The sequence below is a fragment of the Mauremys reevesii genome, linkage group 17 (genome assembly GCF_016161935.1).
Source record: "Mauremys reevesii isolate NIE-2019 linkage group 17, ASM1616193v1, whole genome shotgun sequence".
Lineage (NCBI taxonomy): Eukaryota > Metazoa > Chordata > Testudines > Geoemydidae > Mauremys > Mauremys reevesii.
Genome location: NC_052639.1, coordinates 32,962,514 through 32,983,817, shown reverse-complemented (window position 1 = coordinate 32,983,817; position 21,304 = coordinate 32,962,514). Strand labels below are relative to the sequence as shown.

Genomic DNA, 21,304 nt, shown 5'->3' with positions numbered 1-21,304 from the left:
GCCCCCATTGCCATTCGCTATTGTCCTTTTCTCGGGTCTCATTTCCTCCCCAGCCTATTACAAAAGAGGATTGGCTCCTGAGAGGGGAGGAGACATTTGGAGGGTCCTGAACCTTCACCCATTCCTGGAACGGAAGCAGGATGGAGCCCTACGGAAAGGTCAGAGGAGTCTGGATGATGTTATTCCCATTATTTCGCTTAATGGTGCAGACTCTGTGCTTTGGGTTTCCAGCCATGACTGCACGGGCTGAAACCATCCTGAGGAGATCTGTTCTTGTAGACCCAGTGTTTCTGGCCCAGTCAAAAGTACTGACATCTCATGATCCCATGCTGGGAAGATTTCTAGTCACAATTTAGAGAGCCAGAAACCTGGATACTTCCAAGAGACACCCGAACTGCACCTGCTCACTAAAGAGCCACCTAGAGCGGCAAACAGAGCCAGGGCACCAGCAGATAAACCGCTTCAGATCAGTAACTTTTCCTGGGTGAAGCTTTATTTACACCTCTTTGGTTTGCTAGCAGGTGGCCAGGACACACTAAGGCCTGGTCTGCATTACAGAGTTATGTCAATGCAAGGCCCCTCACCCAGCATCACCCTAACTATGGAATTTCCTTCCCATTGGCAGAACTGCCCCTTGGTGCCAAATTCATAACTCCACCTCCATAAGTGGCAGAGAGTCCAGGTCGATGCAGTGTCAGTGTAGACACAACGTCGCAGACGCCAACTGGCTTTCAGGAGCCTTCCCACAATGCCCCACCCTGACCGCATAATCGAGACGAGCGCTTCTGGTGAGGACGCACTGCCGACACAAGCAGCAAAGTGCAGACACACACAAGGGATAGAATTGCTGTGGCGGCTGTATGCCGAGATTACGCAGGTCGGCTTCATTGTGTAGTGGAGCCGTGGCCTGAAGCTAAGAAGGGGTGAAGCTCACAGACACACACAGATGCACTATCCTCCCGCGGTTGCGGGTTCTCAAAGTGACATCTCAAACCTCACTTACAGCCAGAGACACATTGCCGCTCTTCTCCTCCCGGTGTCTCTGCTGGAGCTTGTCCAGCAGCTGCTGCAGCACCTCCCTGGGGAGCTGTGGTTCTTCCCCCAGGGCCTTCCACAGCTCAATGGCACATCTGCAGATTCAGAAAGAGAAGTCAGACCTTCCCTGCTTGGCCACCTCTTGCCCTCCCCAGGGAGAGGCTTGGAAAACGGGCAGGAAAGGCGTCTGAGAGAGGAGACACCGATTGGTGCAGGGAGGCTGAGGCAGGGCAAGTCCCATCAGAGAAGGTTGTATTTATTCCTTTCCCCTAATGGGTTGTTGTTCCTGAAGCTAGCACCGCTGTTTCCAGGACAGTGACCATGATCTGACCACCGAGTGACCAGCACAGTGTGACCACCAGACTGTGCAACATTCTGCTCTGTTACGCTAGGCTCAGTCCCGAGGAACTTGCCTGACCTCAGTGCAGTTCCTCTGGCTATTTGGGGTGTAACTGAGACCCAGCATTTGGCCAAGTGTCTCTTAGCAGCTGAATCCTACTGCAGTGTGGTGGACGGGTCAGACACTGACTCAGAACATGCCCTGATAGGAGAGGGTTCAGGGGAGATTGTACTGCCCAGTGTGACAGAGCTGGAAGGAAACTAGTACTGAAATCCCCTCCTCTCTTCTCTCCATTCTTGCTGATCTAACCGCCCTGGTCCCCAGGCATCCGCACAGGAAGACTGCAGACAGATCCAAAAGGCTTCCAGTCATTTAACTTCCAAGTTTGGTGAGGAAGGTCGGACATGGTGGTCAAGCCCTGGGGACACTGAGAACTAGGTTGACAAACCAAGAGCAAATGGCCTGGATTTAAGGTCTTCAGGAAGCTTGACTGAAATTCTGTGCCAACGCTGCCGAGTTTCTATAGGTTCTGAGCACAGACCCTGGAAAGCACTGGGGCTGCTTCAAGGAATTCAAACCTGAAAGGTTTACAAATCAAACACTCAAATCAATATGAAAACCAACACTGTATTCCTCTGGTAACGGAACTGGGTAAGAAATTCAGTTTCTTTCATGCTGCTCTTCAATTCTCTCTCCCATGTGACACAGATTTGTCTATGGTCAGTGCAGAACTGCATTGCAGAGGATGCTGAGGAAAGACGGAGTTTTGACCTCTGGCGAGGGTCCAGTTGGGTTTCACGGCCCCTAGGCACATGGAGACTGTATTATAAACACCTCAGCTGGATGACTCTGCAAAGTGATCGGCAATAACCAGCAGGACTCAGGGTTCACAACGTATTGAGATGAAAAGAGGCACTCACCCTCTCAGAGCTGTTCTTGCCGGCTGTCTGCAGACTCAGGCAGGCTGCACTGCATTTACGCTCTGGTCATGTGTGGATCATTTATTTATTTATTTAGTTTGCAACAATTAGGTCTGGAACTTTCTGTCTGAAGAGATTTACCTGCTGCAGCGCCATAAGGATGAGTGCATTTTTTCACCACTTCCTCAGCCATGGAATAACTAGGATCTGACTGCAGGTAATAATCCTGCACTGGTCCCCAGCGGACGGACAGATGGACCTCATGGACCTTTTCCATCTCTGCCTTCTCTCACACAATAGGGAGCAGCCAGACCTCATGACCCAGGGATGTGGAGTGAGCCCCAAAGTCATTTATTGGCCCTGTACTGACGGGAGAGGAAGTGGGGTGACCCATAGAAATCAGGACAGTGCTGGACTTCCCAGAAAACTGGCACGTCTCCATCCTGGGGAGTGCAGGAGGAGGGTTGGCTCTCAGTGGCTGGGCCTGGGCATCTCCTCTTGGTGAGCCTGGACAGCTCTCTGCACAGCAGGAAACTCCTCCAGCTGCGTGAGCCCGACGGACCCTTCCCGGACTGTGGCCTGTCGGTAGGAGCAGGAAGAGAAATAATGGCCTGAGGTGATAACAGAGCAGCTCCCTACCTGTCCGAGGACAGCGTGTGTGCCACACAGCTCAGAACCACGTCCTGGGGTGGGAACGAGCCAGCAAGGCCGTGGCCCTCAGTGCTGCTTTTCTGGCTCTGGGATGACAGACGTTGTCCAGCCAGATTAAGATACGTCCCACGACGTCTCCAACCTGGAAGAATGCCAGAAAGTTGAGGGATGGATTTATCCATGAGTGACAACCTCCCAGGTAACCCCTCCTGGCAGCCCTGCAAGCCGCCTCTCACCTCGGTTGCCCATCTTGGCTCCTCCATAATCTGAAGAAAGAGGCTTTGACAAGTCCAGGAACCCCAGCCTTCCTGAGGTCTGGTTTAGTACCTTAAAGCTCAGAAACACACACAAAAGACTTCCCCCAAACCTTACTGTGGGCACAGCCCAAACTCCCCTGCTATCCCAGGGCCTTCCCTGCCTTAGCAAACTGCTCTCAGCCTGCTCTCAAGGGCTTCCCTGCAGGAGCCTTTCCTCCATCTCTGCAGCTTCCTGCTGATCTCTCTAGCACAATCAGTTCCTCCAGGCCCATGCTTCTCAACCCAGTTTCCATTGTGGGCCCCATATGTGCTGTGTGGGGCACGTCCAATACCACCTGTTTGGCCCTGAGGATGTCCCAGGTAGAGAAGCGCTGCTCCAGACCCAGCTGGTTCCACTGATGTACCCCAGAGCCCATCCCAGAGATGGCAGGCAGGGCTAGTTGGACGGGGCTAGCCAGCTCCAGGCCCCAGCCCTAAGGAGAACCTCTACACTGCGGGATTTTAAAACCTGCCGTAACCAATCTCAAAGCCGGGTCTCTAACCTCGGGCTCAGGCTATGGCACTGGGAACAGCAGTGCAGACCTGAGACTTGGGCTGGAGCCCAGGCTCTGAAGCCCCCTCCTCCCCAGGCTTCAGAGCTCCAGTTCCAGCCCAAGCCCAGAAGAGGCTGCGTTGCCGCTTGGCCCCACTGTGCCAGCCCTGGGAGCCCACGTCCATAGGGCCAGGCTTTCGGCCCTGCTGCAGAGTTTGCAGCACAAGGTAGACAGACCCGAAAGGGACAAGCCGCCCTCGGGCTCTTCCATGAGGAACTGGTCATTGCTCTTTCCTCTCTCGAACAAGGAGCAGGAGCTACAACCCGGGTGGCTGGATTCTGGTGCCCTGTTCTGCTAGCAGGAGTTAGAGCCCTGCACAAATCAATCTCCTGATTGAGGGGCCATTTGTTATCTTCCCCCTCGGACCTGCTGGAAACAGGGAACTCGGACAGAGACAGGGACGACCTGCAGGAAACCCCAGGAACAGGCAGGTTTGGGGAGGAAGCTCAGGCTCAGGATTCTGTTTGTTTATGAGTCTCCGAGTTTCCAGGAAAGCCAAAGCCCAGGAAGGGAATAAGTCTGCACTTAGGCGCCATGGGCAGGCGGTATCTGGGGAAGGGCAGGAATGTCACCTATTTCCAGGCCGAGCGATTGAAGGCAACAGTTAAAGGACTGTAGGGAACGTGAACCCTGATTCCTTTCTCGATAACCCCACCTGCGCAGGCTTGGGCAACTCAAGGAGCTCTCTGGGCTTCAGTTTCCCCAGGTGTCAAATGGGTTGAATTCCTACCTCCCAGGAGGGTGGTGGAGCTTCATTAATCAGGGGGAATAATGACTCTGAGAGCCTCCTACCCAGGGGATGTAGAAATGAAGTCTGCCAGAAACCTCCCTAGGCCAGTCTAATTCACGGGGGAGGCACTCAGATCCTGTGGGGATGGGCAGCAGGATCAGAGCTAGGAGAGACAGAGAGAAAAGTGCAAAGCCAAATTCCTCCTGATCCTTCAGCTGGAAAACAAGGCCCCGCAGCATGTCTGAGGAAACCAGTGTGGAGGCCCCTGGGCAGACTAGGTAAGTGCTGCGCTGCCAGGGCTGGGGCTATCGCCCCCTTCAGTGGGGCTGGGCTGTCCTCAGGACGTGTCAGAGCTCCAGCGGGCAGAGAACAGGTCACACACCTCACGCCGCGGATCCCCGCAGCCAAGCGATGAAGGGAAAGGGGCTCAGCCAACCTTCACAGCACCATGCCCGTGTGTCCCAGGAACAGTTTCCTAGGAGAGGAAATTCTCCCCTCCCCCTCTCTGCGCAGCATCCCCCTGCCCCACGGCGGGAGTCTCTTACTCTCTCCATCTTGTCTCCGTAGAGACACGATGGTCCTCAGCTCTTCCTCGGCGGCTTGAAATCGCTCCAGGGTGGGTGTCGTCAGACCTTCACGGCTCTCATCAGCAGGGCTTGGAGCTGGGCTGAGGGAAGCTGCTCCCCGGGGGTCTGCAATGAGAGGGACAGAGCCTGTCGGGACTGAGTATTTCCATCGCTCAGCTGCCCTGGAACAGTCTGTCCCGGCGGGAGGCTGGCAGCGCCCCGTGAGCGTGGAGACTCCGGCTGAGCCCTTTTCTTAACAAACCTCAACAGGTGCCGAGGTTTCCTCAGTCTTTCATACGCTTCCCCCTCCCCCCTGCCTGAGAAGAGATGGGAGCCTCTCAGCCGGTGCTGGGACAACAAGGGTACACCATTTCCTCCCTCTCTAGCCTCCTCCCAGGAAGCCCAGCTTTGCTGAGAAAGCCTCAATGGCCTGCAAAGCCCAGTCAAGTTGCTTGTTGAGTGCAGCCGAGGGGTCACTGCAGAACCTGCCCCATGTCCCATCCCACCCCGAGCACCTGAGCAGATTGGCTCAGCAACTCTAGCAGCCCACAGTGTCTGCGAGGAAAGGACTGAGAACAGGGCCCAAGCGGAAATGCCTCTTCCTTCCCCACCCTGCAGCGTGTGGTGCTGCCACAAAACAGGCAGGAATTGCCGGCAGGACAGAAAGTAGCTTCGACTGAAGGAGCAAGTCTGCCTGGCTGAGGAGAATGCCAAACTGTGGGCCTCTGGGGCCAGCCCCCCGTGGGTCAGAACTCACTGGGCACAATGTTACTGCAGGGGGGCTGGTTCCAGGGTCACCTAAACCCAGGGCCTGGGGTGCTGAAGGCCTTTGCCCTGGTGTCTCAGGCACCTCCTGAGTGTTACTGCAGCTGGCCTGCGTGGCTGGAGTAGCCCTGTCTGTCCTGGACGCCAGCAGCTGAGGATGCAGTAGAGCACACCAGAGCGACACACTCGCATAGATACTCCTGGCAGAGGGGATCCAACCTGGGATTTCTGGAGTTTAGTGCAGGAGCCTCTCCCGCAGCAGCTAAAACCCAACTGGCTGTTAGCTAAGGCTCTAGAGCAGACTCCTTTGATCTCTGTCTCTAAGTGGTCCTGGTGCCACTAGACGGGCCAGAACACCCCACCCAGCAGGTGTGTGGGTTACCCCTACAAGTGCAGGGAGGGGCCTGGTAGGATTTTCAGCAGTGCCTGTGTCCCATGGAGAGTGCATCAGAATCAGGCACCTGAGTCAGGCACTTCTGCGAATCCCACTAAGCACCTCTGAACTTCCTGAGGTGCCTGAACCCCTTTGTCAACCTGGGCCTCGTTCAAGCAACCCAGAGAAACTCGTAAAGACTGGCTGGAGTCGATCACACTTGAAGAGTGTTTCCTTTCAGCTCCCTGAGCAAGGGGCAGGTAGGTCTCCTGTCAGAGATCCCAGCTCCGGGAGATATTAATACACCCAGCAGGGGAGGCTTTCCAATAGCACAGTCACAAAGCGTCATTACCATGGTCATATGGGAGCTGCTTGGTAATGAGGGGGTGGGAGTGCGCTCTTCTTCCTGCTCTTCTGGGCTCCCTTTTTCCCACTTCCCCTGCGACCTGACGCCTCCTTCTTCGTCCCTGGAGCAGAAAGAAACATTCGTAACATTTCCCTTTTCCATGTAGTATCCCTGCTTTACAGAGGATGGAGGTCGGGCCCAGAGCCCTGAAGTGAATTGCCCAGGGTCAGACTGAAGGTTGTTGGCAGCTACAGAGAACTCCGATCTCATGGATCTTTGCTGGGGCTTTTACCACACGAGGCTTCCTCGGACCTGGGGGCAAGTTTCTTTTCCATGGTGTTTTCTACTTGTCCTCCCCTTGCACACCTTCCTGTCAGTGATGGGCAACGGGCCTCATTTGCATTTAACCCCAAGAAGTAATGGCTCAGCTCTGGTACGGTTCCCAGCTGGGACCTCTGGAGCATTTTACTGATGAAATGGACCTGATCCAGGAGACAAGAAATGATTTCCTACAACGTCCAGCCTCTCTGTTCTCCTTACAGCCCGGAGCAATGTTAGTACTCCCACCCCACAGTGCCAGACGCCCAGAGGGGGGGTGACCTGACACACTCAGCTCTCCCCACCTCAGAGATGGACCTCGGCCACCCTTGCCAAAAGGATCTGGCACTAAATGGATTCCAGAGTCTGAGGTACCCATCAGGGCCGGCTCCAGGCAGCAGCCGAGCAAGCTGGTGCTTGGGGCGGCAGATTCCAAGGGGCGGCAGTCCGTCCAATCCCATTTTGGGGGGGGGGCTTTGCTGCTTCCGCTGCCTCGGCAGGTTTTTTTCTTTTTGGTTTGTGGCAGCGCAGAGGAGGGGAGCTGCTGGGAGCGGTGCCAGGTCTGCAGCAAGCCCAGCAGCCCGCCCACCGGAGCAGCGTGGAGCCCTCCCAGCAGGCAGCGCGAGCACCCCACTTAAGGAAGCCCTGGCCGCCCCCCTTGTCTCCACCCCCCACGCTAGCTGGAGTGTGCACTCCGCTGCCCGGGGTCTGCAGGGCTCGGAGTCCCCCTGCACCCGTGTTCCCGTCGCCCCGCAGGTATTTTTTTTCTTTTTGGTTTTTTATTTTTTCTTCCTTCGGTGCTCCAGCTGGCTGGGCGGTTTGTTTCGCACACACCCCGCCCCGCTGTTCGACCGCCGGCAGGTTTCCTGCTGCTCCTCCTTTGCTGCTATGGCCGGCAGGTTTGTTCACCCCTTCACTGCTCCGCCGGCTGGGCGGTTTGTTTCGCGACACACCCCGCCCCGCTGCTCCGACCGGCCGGCAGGTTTCCTGCTGCTCCTCCTTTGCTGCTATGGCCGGCAGGTTTGTTCACCCCCTTCACTGCTCCGGCCGGCTGGGCGGTTTGTTTCGCACACACCCCGCCCCGCTGCTCCGACCGCCGGCAGGTTTCCTGCTGCTCCTCCTTTGCTGCTATGGCCGGCAGGTTTGTTCACCCCTTCACTGCTCCGGCCGGCTGGGCGGTTTGTTTCATGCCCCCGTCGCCCGACCGCAGGTTTGTTTCACGCCCCTTCACTGCTCCAGCCAGCAGGTTTGATTCATCCTCCCCGCCCCTTCGTCACTCCGACCGCCAGCAGGTTTCCACCCACCCCTTTGCTGCTCCGGCCAGGAGGTTGGTTTCCCCACTTCGCTGCTCGCCGGCCGGTTTGTTTTGAGCCCCCTTGTTGCTCCAACCGCCGGCAGGTTTCGACCCCTTTGATGCTCCGCCGGCTGGCTGGCAGGTTGGTTTCCCTTTGCTGTTTCCGCTGGCTGGCAGGTTTGTTCCCCAACCCCATCGCCACTTCGGCCTCTGCACAATTTTTTTTTTTTTTGCTTGGGGTGGCAAAAAGCCAGAGCGGCCCTGGTCCCCATCGCTGTCCCGTGAGAAGGCCCTGATGTGTAAGGCTTGTAGGGTGACTGGTGTGAGTATTCCTCACATGCTCCTCGCTAACCATGTGGATTGAATCCTCACCTGTAGGATCCAGTTCAACTTTCCCTGTATCCTCCTGCAGCTTCACCTCCTCTGACTCCACCTGGTTCTCAGCTGCTATCTTCTTCCGGGACAAGTGCCTCCACCTTCTTTGTGAGGAAATTGTTCTCTCCTCATCCCTGTCTGCCATCGAGGTGTCAGATTGGTTACAGACACAGAGTCTCTTCATGCCTGACAGGATGGACCATGAACATTTCCTTCTCTGGGGCTTCTCTGGCAAGGCCTGTTCTTGCTGGCTAAAGTCAGAGCATGCCTCCATTGCTACAGGTTGACAAGCACTTTGTGCACATGGATCTCTCTGTGCTCCCTAGAGATGAGTCTTTGGAAAAAGGAATGAAGCCTGGAATAGAAAGAAGGAGGAAATGGGTTTTTCTGTCATTCTCTAAAGGAAGGGAATTAGTTTGCCCAGGATTCACAGGTCCAGGAGACCGGTCTTTTGAAGCCATCTGCTCCTCTAATAGCCAGGACTGGTTCATACAACAGAGAACATAAGCAACCCAAGACCACCCATCCTGGGTCCAACCAAAGGTCCATCTAGCCCATTATCCTGTGTTCAGACAGTAGCCAGTGCCCCAGAGGGAATGAACAATACACCTACATTAGACAATCATTACATGAGACAAAAGGTTTCTATTCCCAACGGGAAGGCAAGGAGTGCATTGGGGCAACTCCAGAGGAAATACTATTTATGGAGATATCAGTCTAAATTCTACACCAGTTTTGTTATCTTCCCTTTAGGTGATACTCCTGAAATTCACCCCACTCGTCTGCTGAAAGTTAAAACAGTGGAAATCTGCCTCCAGAGAAGGTGAGAGGCTGGCGCAGGAGGGAGCTGAAAGATGCCGACGTTCAAATCAAAACGGAACGTTGAGACCTGACTGTTGCAACCCTGGCCCCCACCAGTCCCTAGGACATGGGTGGCCGACCTGAGCCTGAGAAGGAGCCAGAATTTACCAGTGAACATTGCCAAAGAGCCACAGTCATATGTCAGCAGCCCTCATCCACTACCGCCCCAGCCCCCGGCATCTCCCTCCCACCGGCAGCCCCCCCAATCAGCGCCTCCCCCTCCCTCCCCACTCCTCCCGCCCGCTGCAATCAGCTGTTTGGCAGTGCGCAGGAGGCTGTGGTGGGGAGGGGGGAGGAGCGAGGGCATGGCAGGCTCGGGGCTAGGGGCAGGGGCCTTGGGGGAAGGGGTGGGGTGGTGGCAGGAGCTGGGGCAGAGCCGGGGGTTGAGCAGTGAGCACCCCACAGCGTATTGGAACGTCAGCATCTGTAGCTCCAGCCTGGGAGTCAGCGCCATGCAAGGAGCTGCATAGTAACCTCTGAAGAGCCGCATGCGGCTCCGGAGCCACAGGTTGGCCACCCCTGGGCTAGGAGAAAGAGGCACCAACCTGCCATGTGCGATCTAAGGAGCAGAAACAGAATCTGGGAATTACCTTCTGTAAAAACTCATCTTCGTTCGAACACCTGTGGAAATAGCTGATTCAAGAAGTTGTTGAGAGATGGCTAGTCCAAGGCCTATCAGCAGCTCCTTGGGTCACCAGCCGTTGTCAACCAAGCCAGTTGGCAGACTGAAGGCCGGGCAAGAATGCTGAAGCAGAACATTCTTTGCTGTTGGGATACATGACATCACAATAAATTTAACCATAAACACACCTGGACACCCACCCAGAGAGACACACACACAGAAGAGTTTGTAACATTAACAACAGTGAGAGAGACACCCAAAATCTCTAGGGATTTTGATTTGGAGGAGGGGGATTATAGACTCCAATTGCATGGGTGCTCTGGGCGTGAAGCACCCACAAGGAAAAATTAGTGGGTGCTTAGCACCCACTGGCAGCCAAGCTCTGCCCTGCCTGCAGTGCGTCTCGCATGCAAGTGGCCCCAGTGAGCAACTCCTCCTGCTCCCTCCCAGCACTTCCTGCCCACCACAAAACAGCTCTTTCATGGAATTCAGGATACTCCAGGAGGGTCGGGGCGGAGGGGAGATGGTATACTTGGGGAGGAGATGGTGGAGAGGCGAGGTGGGGTGGGATAGAAGTGGGGCGCGGGGGGAACAGGGTTAGGAAGAGAGGGGGCAGAGGAAAGGGTTGATTGGGGGGTGCAGCGGGGCAGACCAGGGAAAAGGTGGGGCGGTGCTTTGGGGAAGAGGTGGAGTGGGGGAGGGGCCTGGGGCAGAGCGTAGTTGAGCACCACTGGCCAGAGGGGAAGTTGGTGCCTACTGAGGGGATGGACAAAGGACTGATAGACTCATAGAAGATGAGGGTTGGAAGGGACCTCAGGAGGTCATCCAGTCCAACCCCCTGCTCATGGCAGGACCAACACCAACTAAATCATCCCAGCCAGGGCTTTGTCGAGCTGGGCCTTAAAAACCTCTAAGGATGGAGATTCCACCACCTCCCTAGGGAACCCATCCCAGTGCTTCACCGCTCTCCTAGTGAAATAGTGTTTCCTAATATCCAACCTAGACCTCCCCCACTGCAACTTGAGATCATAGCTCCTTGTTCTGTCATCTGCCACCACTGAGCACAGCCAAGCTCCATTCTCTTTGGAACCTCCTTCAGGTAGTTGAAGGCTGCTATCAAATCCCGCCTCACTCTTCTCTTCTGTAAACTAAATAAGCCCAGTTCCCTCAGCCTCTCCTCATACATCATCTGCCCCAGCCCCCTAATCATTTTCCTTGCCCTCTGCTGGACTGTCTCCAATTTTTCCACATCCTTTCTGTAGTGGGGGGGCCCAAAACGGGACACAATACTCCAGATTTGGCCTCATCAGTGTTGAATAGAGGGGAAAAAATCACCTCCCTCGAGCTGCTGGCAATGCTCCTACTAATGCAGCCCAATATGCCGTTAGCCTTCTTGGCAACAAGGGCACACTGAGAAGCTTGATATGAGTTAGCATCCACTGTAATCCTCACGTCACTTTCTGCAGAACTGCCGCTTAGCCAGTCGGTCTCCAGTCTTTACCAGTGCATGGGATTCTTCTGTCCTAAGTGCAGGACTCTGCACTTGTCCTTCTTGAACCTCATCAGATTTTTTTTGGCCCAATCCTGTAATTTGTGTAGGTCACTCTGGACCCTATCCCTACCCTCCAGCATATCTACCCCTCCCCCCAGCTTAGGGTCATGTGCGAACTTGCTGAGGGTGCAATCCATCCCATCATCCAGATCATTTATGAAGATGTTGCATAAATCGGCCCCAGGACTGACCCAGTGGGGGGGGGTGGAGAAGAGGAGGCACACGGTGAGCAGCAGGGACCCCAGAGACGGGGGTGCAGTGGAGGAGAGGGGGAACTCAGCCAGGCAGCAGTGGGCAGATGGGGTTGGGAGAAGTGGGGAAGCAGATACAGGAAGAGATGGAGCACAGGCTGGGCACTGGGGCCCAGGCATCCGGGGCCTGGTTGGCGGCAGCTGTGCCAGGGGAGGCTTCCCCCACTATTATACCCACCGCCTGTGCTTCCACTGAGGGATCTCCAGAGTGTCAATGTTCCCCGGAGCTCGCCTTCCCTGACAGGCCTGAGCAACCAGAGCTTGTCACTAGACCACGCACAGCCTCCCCGTGGGAAGCGTATGGACCCAAACAGGCTGGAGACAAGTTATCGCAGAAATCACTGGGGACTCGGGGAGCATCTTCAGCTGAGCAGGGTGACACACCCCACAGGAGCTGAATTTCTGACTCGGGGCTGAGTAGTGCAGGGTGGATGCGCAGCACAGCTGTGAGGCTGTCTGCTGCGATCGATGCACCAGGGTCGATTTAGTGGGGGTCTAGTGAAGACCCACTAAATTGACAGCAGAGCGCTCTCCGGGCAACTCTGGGACTACACCGGGAACGACAGGAGTAAGGTAAGTCTCCCGTCGGCCCAGCACAGCGTAGACACAGCAGTAAGTCGACCTAAGCTACCTCGAATCCAGCTGTGTTAGTCATGTGGCTGGAGCAGCATCAGTTAGGACGACTTACTGCGGTAGGAAGGACACAGTGGGAGGGGCAGTGTGGGGATCTCTCTGCCATGGTGCCCTGGGGCTGAGGGGTCTGTGAGAGGGGCAGTGTCCGGGCTTGTCTGCTATGGGGCTTGGGGTGTGTGGGAGGGGCAGTGTGGGGATCTCTGTGCCATGGGGCCTGGGGCTTAGGGGTCTGTGGGAGGGGCAGTGTGGGGATCTCTGTGCCATGGGGCCATAGGGCTGAGGGGTCTATGGGAGGGGCAGTGTGGGGATCTCTCTGCCATGGGGCCCTGGGGCTGAGGGATCTGTGGGAGGGGCAGTGTGGGGATCTCTCTGCCATGGGGCTCTGGGGCTGAGGGGTCTGTGAGAGGGGCAGTGTCCGGGCTTGTCTGCTATGGGGCTTGGGGTGTGTGAGGGGCAGGGTGGGGATCTCTCTGCCATGGGGAATAGGGCTGAGGGGTCTTTGGGAGGGGCAGTGTGGGGATCTCTCTGCCATGGGGCCCTGGAGCTGAGGGGTCTATGGGAGGGGCAGTGTGGGGTTCTCTCTGTCATGGGGCCCTGGGGCTCAGGGGTCTGTGCAAGGGTCAGTGTGGGGATCTCTCTGCCATGGGGCCCTGGAGCTGAGGGGTCTATGGGAGGGGCAGTGTGGGGTTCTCTCTGTCATGGGGCCCTGGGGCTCAGGGGTCTGTGCAAGGGTCAGTGTGGGGCTCTCTCTGCCATGGAGCCCTGGGGCTGAGGGGTCTGTGGGCGGGGCAGTGTGGGGATCTCTCTGCCATGGGGCCCTGGGGCTGAGAGGTCTGTGAGAGGGACAGTGTGGGGAATTAGAGGATTGGACCAAAAGAAATATGATGAGGTTCAGCAAGGACAAGTGCAGAATCCTGTACTTAGAACGGAAGAATCCCCTGCACTGCTACAGACTAGGGACCGAATGGCTGGGCAGCAGTTCTTCAGAAAAGTACCTAGGGGTTACGGTGGACGAAAAGCTGAATATGATTCAACAGTGTGCCCTTGTTGCCAAGAAGACTAATGGCATTTTGGGTTGTATAAGTAGGGGCATTTCCAGCAGATCAAGGGATGTGATCATCCCCCTCTATTCAGCACTGGTGAGGCCTCATTTGGAGTACTGTGTCCAGTTTTGGGCCCCACACTACAAGAAGGATGTGGATAAATTGGAGAGAGTCCAGCGGAGGGCAACAAAAATGATTAGGGGGCTGGAGCACATGACTTATGAGGAGAGGCTGAGGTAACTGGGATTGTTTAGTCTTCAGAAGAGAAGAATGAGGGGGGATTTGATAGCTGCTTTCAACTACCTGAAAGGGGGTTCCAAAGAGGATGGATCTAGACTGTTCTCAGTGGTAGAAGATTACAGAACAAGGAGTAATGGTCTCAAGTTGCAGAAGGGAAGGCTTAGTTTGGACATTAGGAAAAACTTTTTCACTAGTAGAGTGGTGAAGAACTGGAATGGGTTACCTAGGGAGGTGGTGGAATCTCCTTCCTTAGAGGTTTTTAAGGTCAGGCTTGACAAAGCCCTGGTTGGGATGATTTAGTTGGGTTTGGTCCTGCTTTGAGCAGGGGGTTGGACTAGATACCTCCTGAGGTCCCTTCCAACCCTGAGATTCTATGATTCTATGATCTCTCTGCCATGGGGCCCTGGGGCTGAGAGGTCTGTGAGAGGGACAGTGTCCGGACTTGTCTGCTATGGGGCCTGGGGTCTGTGGGAGGGGCAGTGTGGGGATCTCTCTGCCTTTGGATGCTAACATGGGAGGGGAAAACATTAAATCTTCTCTCCCCATCCCTTTACACCCCTGTCCTTCCTCTTCCCCCCTTCCCAGCAAGATTCACCCTCTGCCCTTGTCTGTCTGATGCAGAGAACCCCCTCCGACCAGTCAGATAAGGACCTTGCGCCTGAGGTTAAGGCTGAGGAGAATGAAGACCCAGCCGCAGAAGGAGAGGAAGAGGAGGAAGAGCTAGAGACAGAGGAGGAGGAGAAGCAGGAAGAGCAAGTCCTGATCACAGAAAAAGAGGAGGAGGTGGAGGACCTAGCCATAAAAGAGGAGGAGGACTTGACCACAGAGGAAAAGGACGAGGCGGACATATCCGTAGAGGAGGAAAAGGAGGAGGATGAGAACTTGTCTGCAGAAGAGGAAGAAGAGGAGGAGGAGGAGGAGAACGTGTCTGCAGAAGAGGAGGAGGTCAAGCACCTCTCCACAGAAGAGGAAGAGGACTTGACCACAGAGACGGAGGAGGAAGAAGAAGGTAAAAGAAGAGGAAGAAGAAGGTAAAGGAAGGACGTGGCCCTGGTGGAGGAACACCTGATCATGGAGCAAAAGGAAGAAGAGAAGGACCTGGCCATGGAGCAGCAAGAGGAGCACCTGCCTGTGGAGGAAGAGGAGGAGGACCTGGCCACAGTAGTGGAGCACCTGGCCATGGAGCAGGTGGAGAGGAGGAGGACCTGGCTACAGAGGAGGGAAAGGAGGACCTGAATTAGCAGGAGGAGAAGGAAGAGGACCTGGCAATGGAGGAGGACGAGGATGTGGCCATTCAGAAGAAAGAAGAGAAGGAAGAAGAGGTACTGGCTATGGAGGGAAAGGAAGTGGAGGAGGATTAGGACTTGGCCCCGGAGAATGAGCAGGAGGAAGAGGACCTGGTCACAGAGGAGAAGGAGGAGGATGTGGCCATGCAGGGGGAAGAAGAGGCGGAAGAGGAGGTAGAGGACCTGGCTATAGACTAGGAGGACCCAGGAACAGAGGAGGACGAGGATGTGCCAATGCAGGGGGATGAAGAAGAGAAGGAGATGGACCTAGCCCTGGAGGAGGAGGAGCAAGAGGACCTGGCCAGAGAGGAGGACGAGAAGGAGGAAAAGGAGGAGGAGAACCTGTCCAGGAGGACCTGACCATAGAGGAGGAAGTGGAGGAGGGGGAGGACCGGGCCATGGGAATGGAGCATGTCGTCATGGAGAAGAAAGCGGAAGAGGATGACTTGGATGAGGAAGAGGATGAGGAGGGCAAAGCCAAGTCCTCCTCCACCTCCATGGCCAGGTCCCCCTTGCCCAGATGCATAAATAGGGAAGTAATGAGTAGGAGCAAGGAGGGGATCTTACCTCTCTCTATAGCATTGGTGAGAGAGATAATGGAATGGTGACGTCCAGTTCTGGTGTCTGTGTTTTTAAAGGATGGTGTTAAATTGGAGAGGGTGCAGAAAAGAGTCACACAAATGATCTGAGAGCTGGAGAAAATGACCTACAGTGAGAGACTCAAATTGTAGGTGGGTGAAATTTAATGGCCTGGAACATTCAGGAGATCAGATGAGATGATCCAATGGTACCTTCTGGCCTTAAGCTCTATGAAACTCTATGAACCATCGTCTCCCCCCTCCCCCCCCCCGCTCCGATGTGCTTCACCGCACAGAAGGGTGGCTGGACAGCCTGGAATGGCCCTGCTCCAAAGCGGCCCTGGCGGAGAAGACAGCAGTGAGTGAGAGACGGCTGTGGGGACCTGGCGGGAGGGCAGGAGACCTTGGACAAGGAGGGGGCTCCCTTGGCAGGGAAGCAGATCGGTGGCACTGGAGAGGACAGCAAAGAGCAGGGATTCCTGGGGCTGAGGACTGGGCAGCAGCCAAGGGGAAATTCTGGGCGTAAGCGCTGGGGGTAGGTGGGAATCGTGGGATTGGGGGGTAAGGCGAGGCTGGCGGTAGAAAGGTAGGGGGCAGCTGTGAGAGGCTGGGCCAAGTGGGAAGGGAAGGAAGGAATCGGGAGGACAGGGCCCAGCTGTGTTGCCAGAGGATCCTGCTGGCTGTGTCTGGGCAGCCTCTCTGGGAAGTGCCCAGGGGTCAGTAGGGCCTGAATCTGACATTCTCCTTTGGGTCTTACAGGAACTAACTGAGAGCTGCCCCAGGACTCTGGGCCCAGCTCTGTCCTCTCCAGCTCCATGGACCGCACGTGAAACCTCCCGTACCAGAAGCTCCTGCCTGGCTCCCCCAGCTCCGGTGCTGCTCAGTCCAGAGACGCTGCCTCTTCCATGGCCAGGTTCTCCTCCACCTACTGAACAGCCTGCGGTGATGGGTAAGGGAACCCATGGCCACACGGAGACACCATGGGCACGGATGGGGATTGAATCTGGGCCCTTCACCATCACGGGCACAAGCCTGCCAGGCTCCCATTCAGGTAGCCATGGAAGGCTCTGCCTGCAGACACCCCCTCTCCATTCCCACTGCCAGACTCTTGCCTGCGGTGACAACGAAGGAGCAGGAGAACTCCTGGGGGAGAACCCCCGGGCTGCACAGTCGGGTGTCAATATTGAAAGGTGCCTTTTGGCCTCTAAGTGCCTCTTTTACTCGGCTGTTTAGCCATGGGGGCATTTTTTTTATCCTTGCACGGGTTTGTTTTTTGTTTGCGGTGTACATTTAGTGTGAGCCTCTAGTACAGTGTTTTTAAACAGTCTCCGTGCGCTTGGCTGGCATTTCACCCTGGCATGTTGCTTTTAATTTCCATTTAACGAGCCTGCTCACGTCTGGGCAGTTCCCCTTTCTGAGGTTAAATGCTCCTGTGGTGGGTTTCTTGGGCATTTCCCCCTCCAGGGCTGTGCCATGTGATTCCATCAGGGCTGTGATTGCAGAAAGTAACTACTGCAGCGTGGGGGTTGCACGGTGAGAGCTCACACCGTGCACTCTCCTAAGCAGAGAACGTCTCCAAGGACCGGCACTGCGGTACCGCTCCTTGCCAACACCGCCCAGATCTGCTGCATGTGCCCTGTCAGCCAGCAGGGGGTTGGTCTCTATTGTCACAAACGGGGGATAAAAGGACTCTCCTTATCCATGTGAGGGCATTCAGCCAGTATTCACGGGGCGCTGGATGTCATCCGGCCCCTTGGCAGCTCTGAGCTCAGAAGGACAGTGGGTGAGTGTTTGGGAAAGAATTTCTACTGATTTCCCGTTGGGCTCCATCCAAAGCCAATAACTAGGGCTGTCAATTAATGGCCTTTTGATCGCACTGTTAAACAATAATAGAATACCAGGTTACATGTATTATCAATACTTTTGAATTTTTTTATACTTTCAAATATATTGATTTCAATTACAACACAGAATACAAAAACAACGAGGAGTCCTTGTGTCACCTTAGAGACTAACAAATTTATATGGGCATAAGCTTTCGTGCATGCTTTCATCAGATGCATGGAGTGTAACAGACAGTAGGGAGGTATAAATACACAGCGTATGAAAAGATGGGAGTTGCCTTACCAAGTGCGGGGGGTCAGTGCTAACCAGCCAATTCAATTAAGGTGGAAGTGGGCTAATCTCAACAAGGGGTGGAAGCATCCACCAAGAAGGGGTGGAAAGCATTTTTGTAGTGCTAATGAAGCCAGTGTAAACAAGGTGGCCCATTTAAAACAGTTGACAAGAAAGTGTGAGTATCAGCAGGGGGACATTAGATTTTTAGCACACGGAAGCTTATTCCCAAATAAATGTGTTAGTTTCTAAGGTGCCACAAGGACTCCTTGTTTTTGCTGATACAAAACGTTTTTGCTACCACTCTGAAACCAGATCTTAAGTGGTTTCTCTGCTGGTACCCTGGCTCAGTTGCCTTCAGCTCTAGGTGGCCCTTTAGTGAGCAGGTGCAGTTGGGGTGTGTCTTGGAAGTATCCAGGTTTCTGTCTCTGTAAATTTTGCCTAGAAATCTTCCCAGCACGGGATCATGAGATGTCCACCACTTTTGACTGGGCCAGAAATACTGGGCCTATGAGAACGGATCTACTCTGGATGGTTTCAGCCTGTCCAGTCATGGCTGGAAAGCCAAAGCACAGAGTCTGCAGCATTAAGAGAAAGAACGGGGAATAACATCATCCAAACTCTTCTGATCTTTCCACAGGGCTCCATCCTGCTTCCAGGAGTGGGTGAAGGTTCAGGAGCCTTCATATGTCTCCTCCGCTCTGAGGAGCCAATCTTATTTTGTAATACACTGGAGAGGAATTGAGACATGACAAAAGGACAATAGCGAGTGGCAATGGGGGCAGATGGCAGACTGGGATAGTTGAGTGAAATTCTTCCCCCCCTCCAGGCAATGAGGACCATTTACGAGGTCCTTTTCCTATGGGGATACCGAGAAGCCATCCTGGAAATGTATCCCTAGATGCTCATCCTCTGCATCAGGCAAGTGCAGTATGTGATGGATCTGCACTTGCCAAGGACCCCTGAGCAAATCTGTGGGCCTCTGTCCCAGAACGTGGACAGAGCCACACCAGCAGCACATGGGACCAGGCACCGCAGGATGTCAGTGTCACAGGTAAACAGGAGGAAGAGGGACCAGTTCAACTGGTTCTGTGGGCACAGTTAGGGGCCTCCATCTACATGGGAAAAAGAGAGCGCCAGAAGACACCTCAGGTGGTGTAAACTGACACAGCTTTGCTCGCTTATGCCAACTAAGGATCTGGCCCCACATGCCTGCTTGAGTCCTGTTACCTGTCACAGTAAAGAATCAAGTATTCAACCGCATTGAGTGATGACATCAACCATCTTCAGAAGCTACAGTGTCACTAACTGGTTACAAACTCAATGGAACTGCAGTGTCGACAGGGCCCATTGGGCAGGGAAGCACCATGATATCACACTAGATCTATCCTTGGGGAGGCTAGCTCCTGCTGTCCATACTGTGTGTGCCAGGGCATGTGCAGATTTGCCATGCTTGGGGCTGATCTCTTTACCTGACACTGGTATTTTTTGTCTTTAGCACATCGGTGGAGGCTGTGAAGACTCTTTTTTCCATGCCTGGAGACTGGAAGGAATTTGCTGGCATCCAGTTACAGCAGAGTTGAGACATGATAGCCTCCCGCAATTACTACTCGCAGGGTGTTGGCGTGATTGCAAGGTAGGAGCCCAAAGGTTCCTCTTCATTGGGAATGGGATTTCCATGTGAAATATTCCTCTGTTCCAGGCTGCCATCTCAGCCCAGCAACTAGAGAGGAACTCTCTCTCCCCTTTGATAACCACAAGGGACTTTCTGCTCTATGTTCCAGAGCCATGATCGAGTTTGAGAACCCTCAGCTCCCTGCAGCTTTCAGAGAGGCCGTCAGCATTGTCCAGAGTGAGAAGGAGGAGGAGCAGAGAAATATCGCCATGACTTTCTGCACTGAGGTGAGATTCATTAGTTGACAGGCACAAGTGGGCTTTCTGGAGAGCAGCTCAGGCCAGTAAGCTCTGGGCACATTGTCAGCAGCTCAGCAGCCTTCCAGCCAGCTAGCTCCTCTCCGCACATGGATGGTGGTGGGGCATGGCACAGAGAGGGAGGGAGAGACAGGGTGAGATCGCTCCTGGCTGGATGTGCCTAGGTGGGATCATGTGACAAGAGGAGATGTTTCTCCGGTGCCCCAAGGCCATGCTTCTCTCCTCACCTTTCCTGGGGTTCTGCTTTTCTTCTGCCCCAGGGGTCGCTCCATGGCACTCAGTGGGGCCTGGAGATTCCCTGTCCCTGGGGGTTTATTTGTGACTTGTGTATTAGTCTAAGTTCTGAACCAACTGAAAGAGCAGCACCTGGCTCCCTACACACCAGAGACTTTGTATGGGAGTAAGTGGCCATTTGGTAAAGATGAGTGTCCAGGAACAGACTCCACAGTAAGATCTCTGCTCCTCATCCAGATCTTGATTTGGCTCTTTTCAGTTTCTTCAGAGTGCTTCTATTGCCACGACAGTGACAAAATCAGACCTCCGGGCGCAGTTCATGGAGTAGATCAAAGACACAAATCCCATCATACGCAGGCTCAGTCTACGGGGCCTTGGCAGTATTGTGCTTCAGCCAGAAAAAGTGAGAGGCATGGATTGTCCGGGGGACCAAGGAAGCCGATGTCTATCGAATAGCTCAGAAATGAGAGTGAGATCCCCACACAAGCCTTGCTGTGGAGTTAGAAACTCTGTGACTCCTTCACTCCCTCTGCAGCTGGCCCTGACCTAAGCCTGTTTTCCCACCTGGAGCTGACCCCTGTAGCCAGGTCCCATCTGCTTCGGTTGGGTGGCAGGACTCTATTCCAGGTTCTCTGCTGGTTCATTTCTGCAGGAGTTACAATCTCTTCACATTTTTTAAATTTTTCTCCTGCCTCTGTGTCCTGCCTGTGCGGACTCTGCTCCGTTTGCCTGTGCGGTCGGCACATCGGCTGTGTACCCCGCTGCTGCTGTCTGCGGCCCCCGCTGCACTGCAGGCGCTGTGGAGTTAGAAACGCTGTGACTCCTTCGCTCCCTCTGCAGCTGGCCCTGACCCAAGCCTGAGAGGGTCCGGTTGTTTTCCCACCTGGAGCTGACCCCTGTAGCCAGGTCCCATCTGCTTCGGTTGGGTGGCAGGACTCTATTCCAGGTTCTCTGCTGGTTCATTTCTGCAGGAGTTACAATCTCTTCACATTTTTTAAATTTTTCTCCACAACTGTCAGACCTGCAAACTTTTGTTTTTGAAAATGAAAGCTGAGGTTCTGGAGAACACAATAGTAACTCCAGAGAGGTGCTACTGTGGTGCATGGGCTCATACTGGCTGTTGCCATGCCCTGGCTCTATGCTTTGGCTTCCCTGGACTAGTCGCTGTGGGGAGAACATGTCATTTGTATATTGTGCATTTCTTCCTTCTTTCTTCCTAGATGCAGAACAAGAGCCTGTCATAAACAGATAGTTAAGGGTTAAGGTCCCTTTTACCTGTAAAGGGTTAACATGCAGTACCTGATGACCACCTGACCAGAGGACCAATCAGAGACAAGATTTTTTTCAAATCTCTGTGGAGGGAAGCCTTTGTCTGTGTTCTTTGTTAGAGCTCT

The 21,304-nt window shown here is 54.5% G+C and overlaps 2 protein-coding genes across 6 annotated transcripts; one reads left to right on the top strand and one right to left on the bottom strand.

Moving 5' to 3' along the window:
* Positions 1 to 352: 352 nt before the first annotated feature.
* On the bottom strand, positions 353 to 8,841 carry LOC120384987. Its single transcript, XM_039504082.1, has 4 exons — positions 8,561 to 8,841; positions 5,072 to 5,218; positions 2,935 to 3,088; positions 353 to 419 (listed from the first exon to the last, which is right to left on the bottom strand). The coding sequence occupies exons 1-4, from the start codon at positions 8,835 to 8,837 to the stop codon at positions 353 to 355; spliced, it is 645 nt and encodes a 214-aa protein (XP_039360016.1). The 5' UTR covers positions 8,838 to 8,841.
* A 6,572-nt stretch (positions 8,842 to 15,413) lies between these two features.
* On the top strand, positions 15,414 to 21,187 carry LOC120385144 (maestro heat-like repeat family member 5). 5 transcript variants are annotated; one of them, XR_005589293.1, is made up of 5 exons: positions 15,414 to 15,782; positions 16,389 to 16,578; positions 19,243 to 19,380; positions 19,529 to 19,646; positions 20,170 to 20,445. XR_005589293.1 is itself a non-coding variant. In XM_039504252.1 (5 exons), the coding sequence occupies exons 3-5, from the start codon at positions 19,331 to 19,333 to the stop codon at positions 20,236 to 20,238; spliced, it is 237 nt and encodes a 78-aa protein (XP_039360186.1). In that variant the 5' UTR covers positions 16,201 to 16,578; positions 18,385 to 18,798; positions 19,243 to 19,330; the 3' UTR covers positions 20,239 to 20,445. The 5 variants fall into 5 exon arrangements, 3 of the variants coding, with proteins under 3 accessions (XP_039360185.1, XP_039360186.1, XP_039360188.1); XM_039504252.1 differs by lacking the exon at positions 15,414 to 15,782 and adding an exon at positions 18,385 to 18,798 and having other exon boundaries at positions 16,201 to 16,578; XR_005589294.1 differs by lacking the exons at positions 15,414 to 15,782; positions 20,170 to 20,445 and adding an exon at positions 21,131 to 21,187 and having other exon boundaries at positions 16,201 to 16,578.
* Positions 21,188 to 21,304: the final 117 nt, after the last annotated feature.

Excerpts from the sequence above, each read along its gene's own strand:
- LOC120385144 (XM_039504251.1), top strand. The coding sequence starts at position 15,871 with ATGAACCATCGTCTCCCCCCTCCCCCCCCCCGCTCCGATGTGCTTCAC. Across the intron at positions 15,988-16,388 it reads CCCTGGCGGAGAAGACAGCA|GAACTAACTGAGAGCTGCCC; the intron begins GTGAGTGAGAGA and ends TGGGTCTTACAG. Across the intron at positions 16,820-19,242 it reads TCGGGTGTCAATATTGAAAG|CACATCGGTGGAGGCTGTGA; the intron begins GTGCCTTTTGGC and ends TTTTGTCTTTAG.
- LOC120384987 (XM_039504082.1), bottom strand. The coding sequence starts at position 8,837 with ATGGAGGCATGCTCTGACTTTAGCCAGCAAGAACAGGCCTTGCCAGAG. Across the intron at positions 5,219-8,560 it reads AGTTGAACTGGATCCTACAG|ACCCCCGGGGAGCAGCTTCC; the intron begins GTGAGGATTCAA and ends CTCTCATTGCAG. Across the intron at positions 3,089-5,071 it reads ACGGAGACAAGATGGAGAGA|GTTGGAGACGTCGTGGGACG; the intron begins GTAAGAGACTCC and ends GCATTCTTCCAG.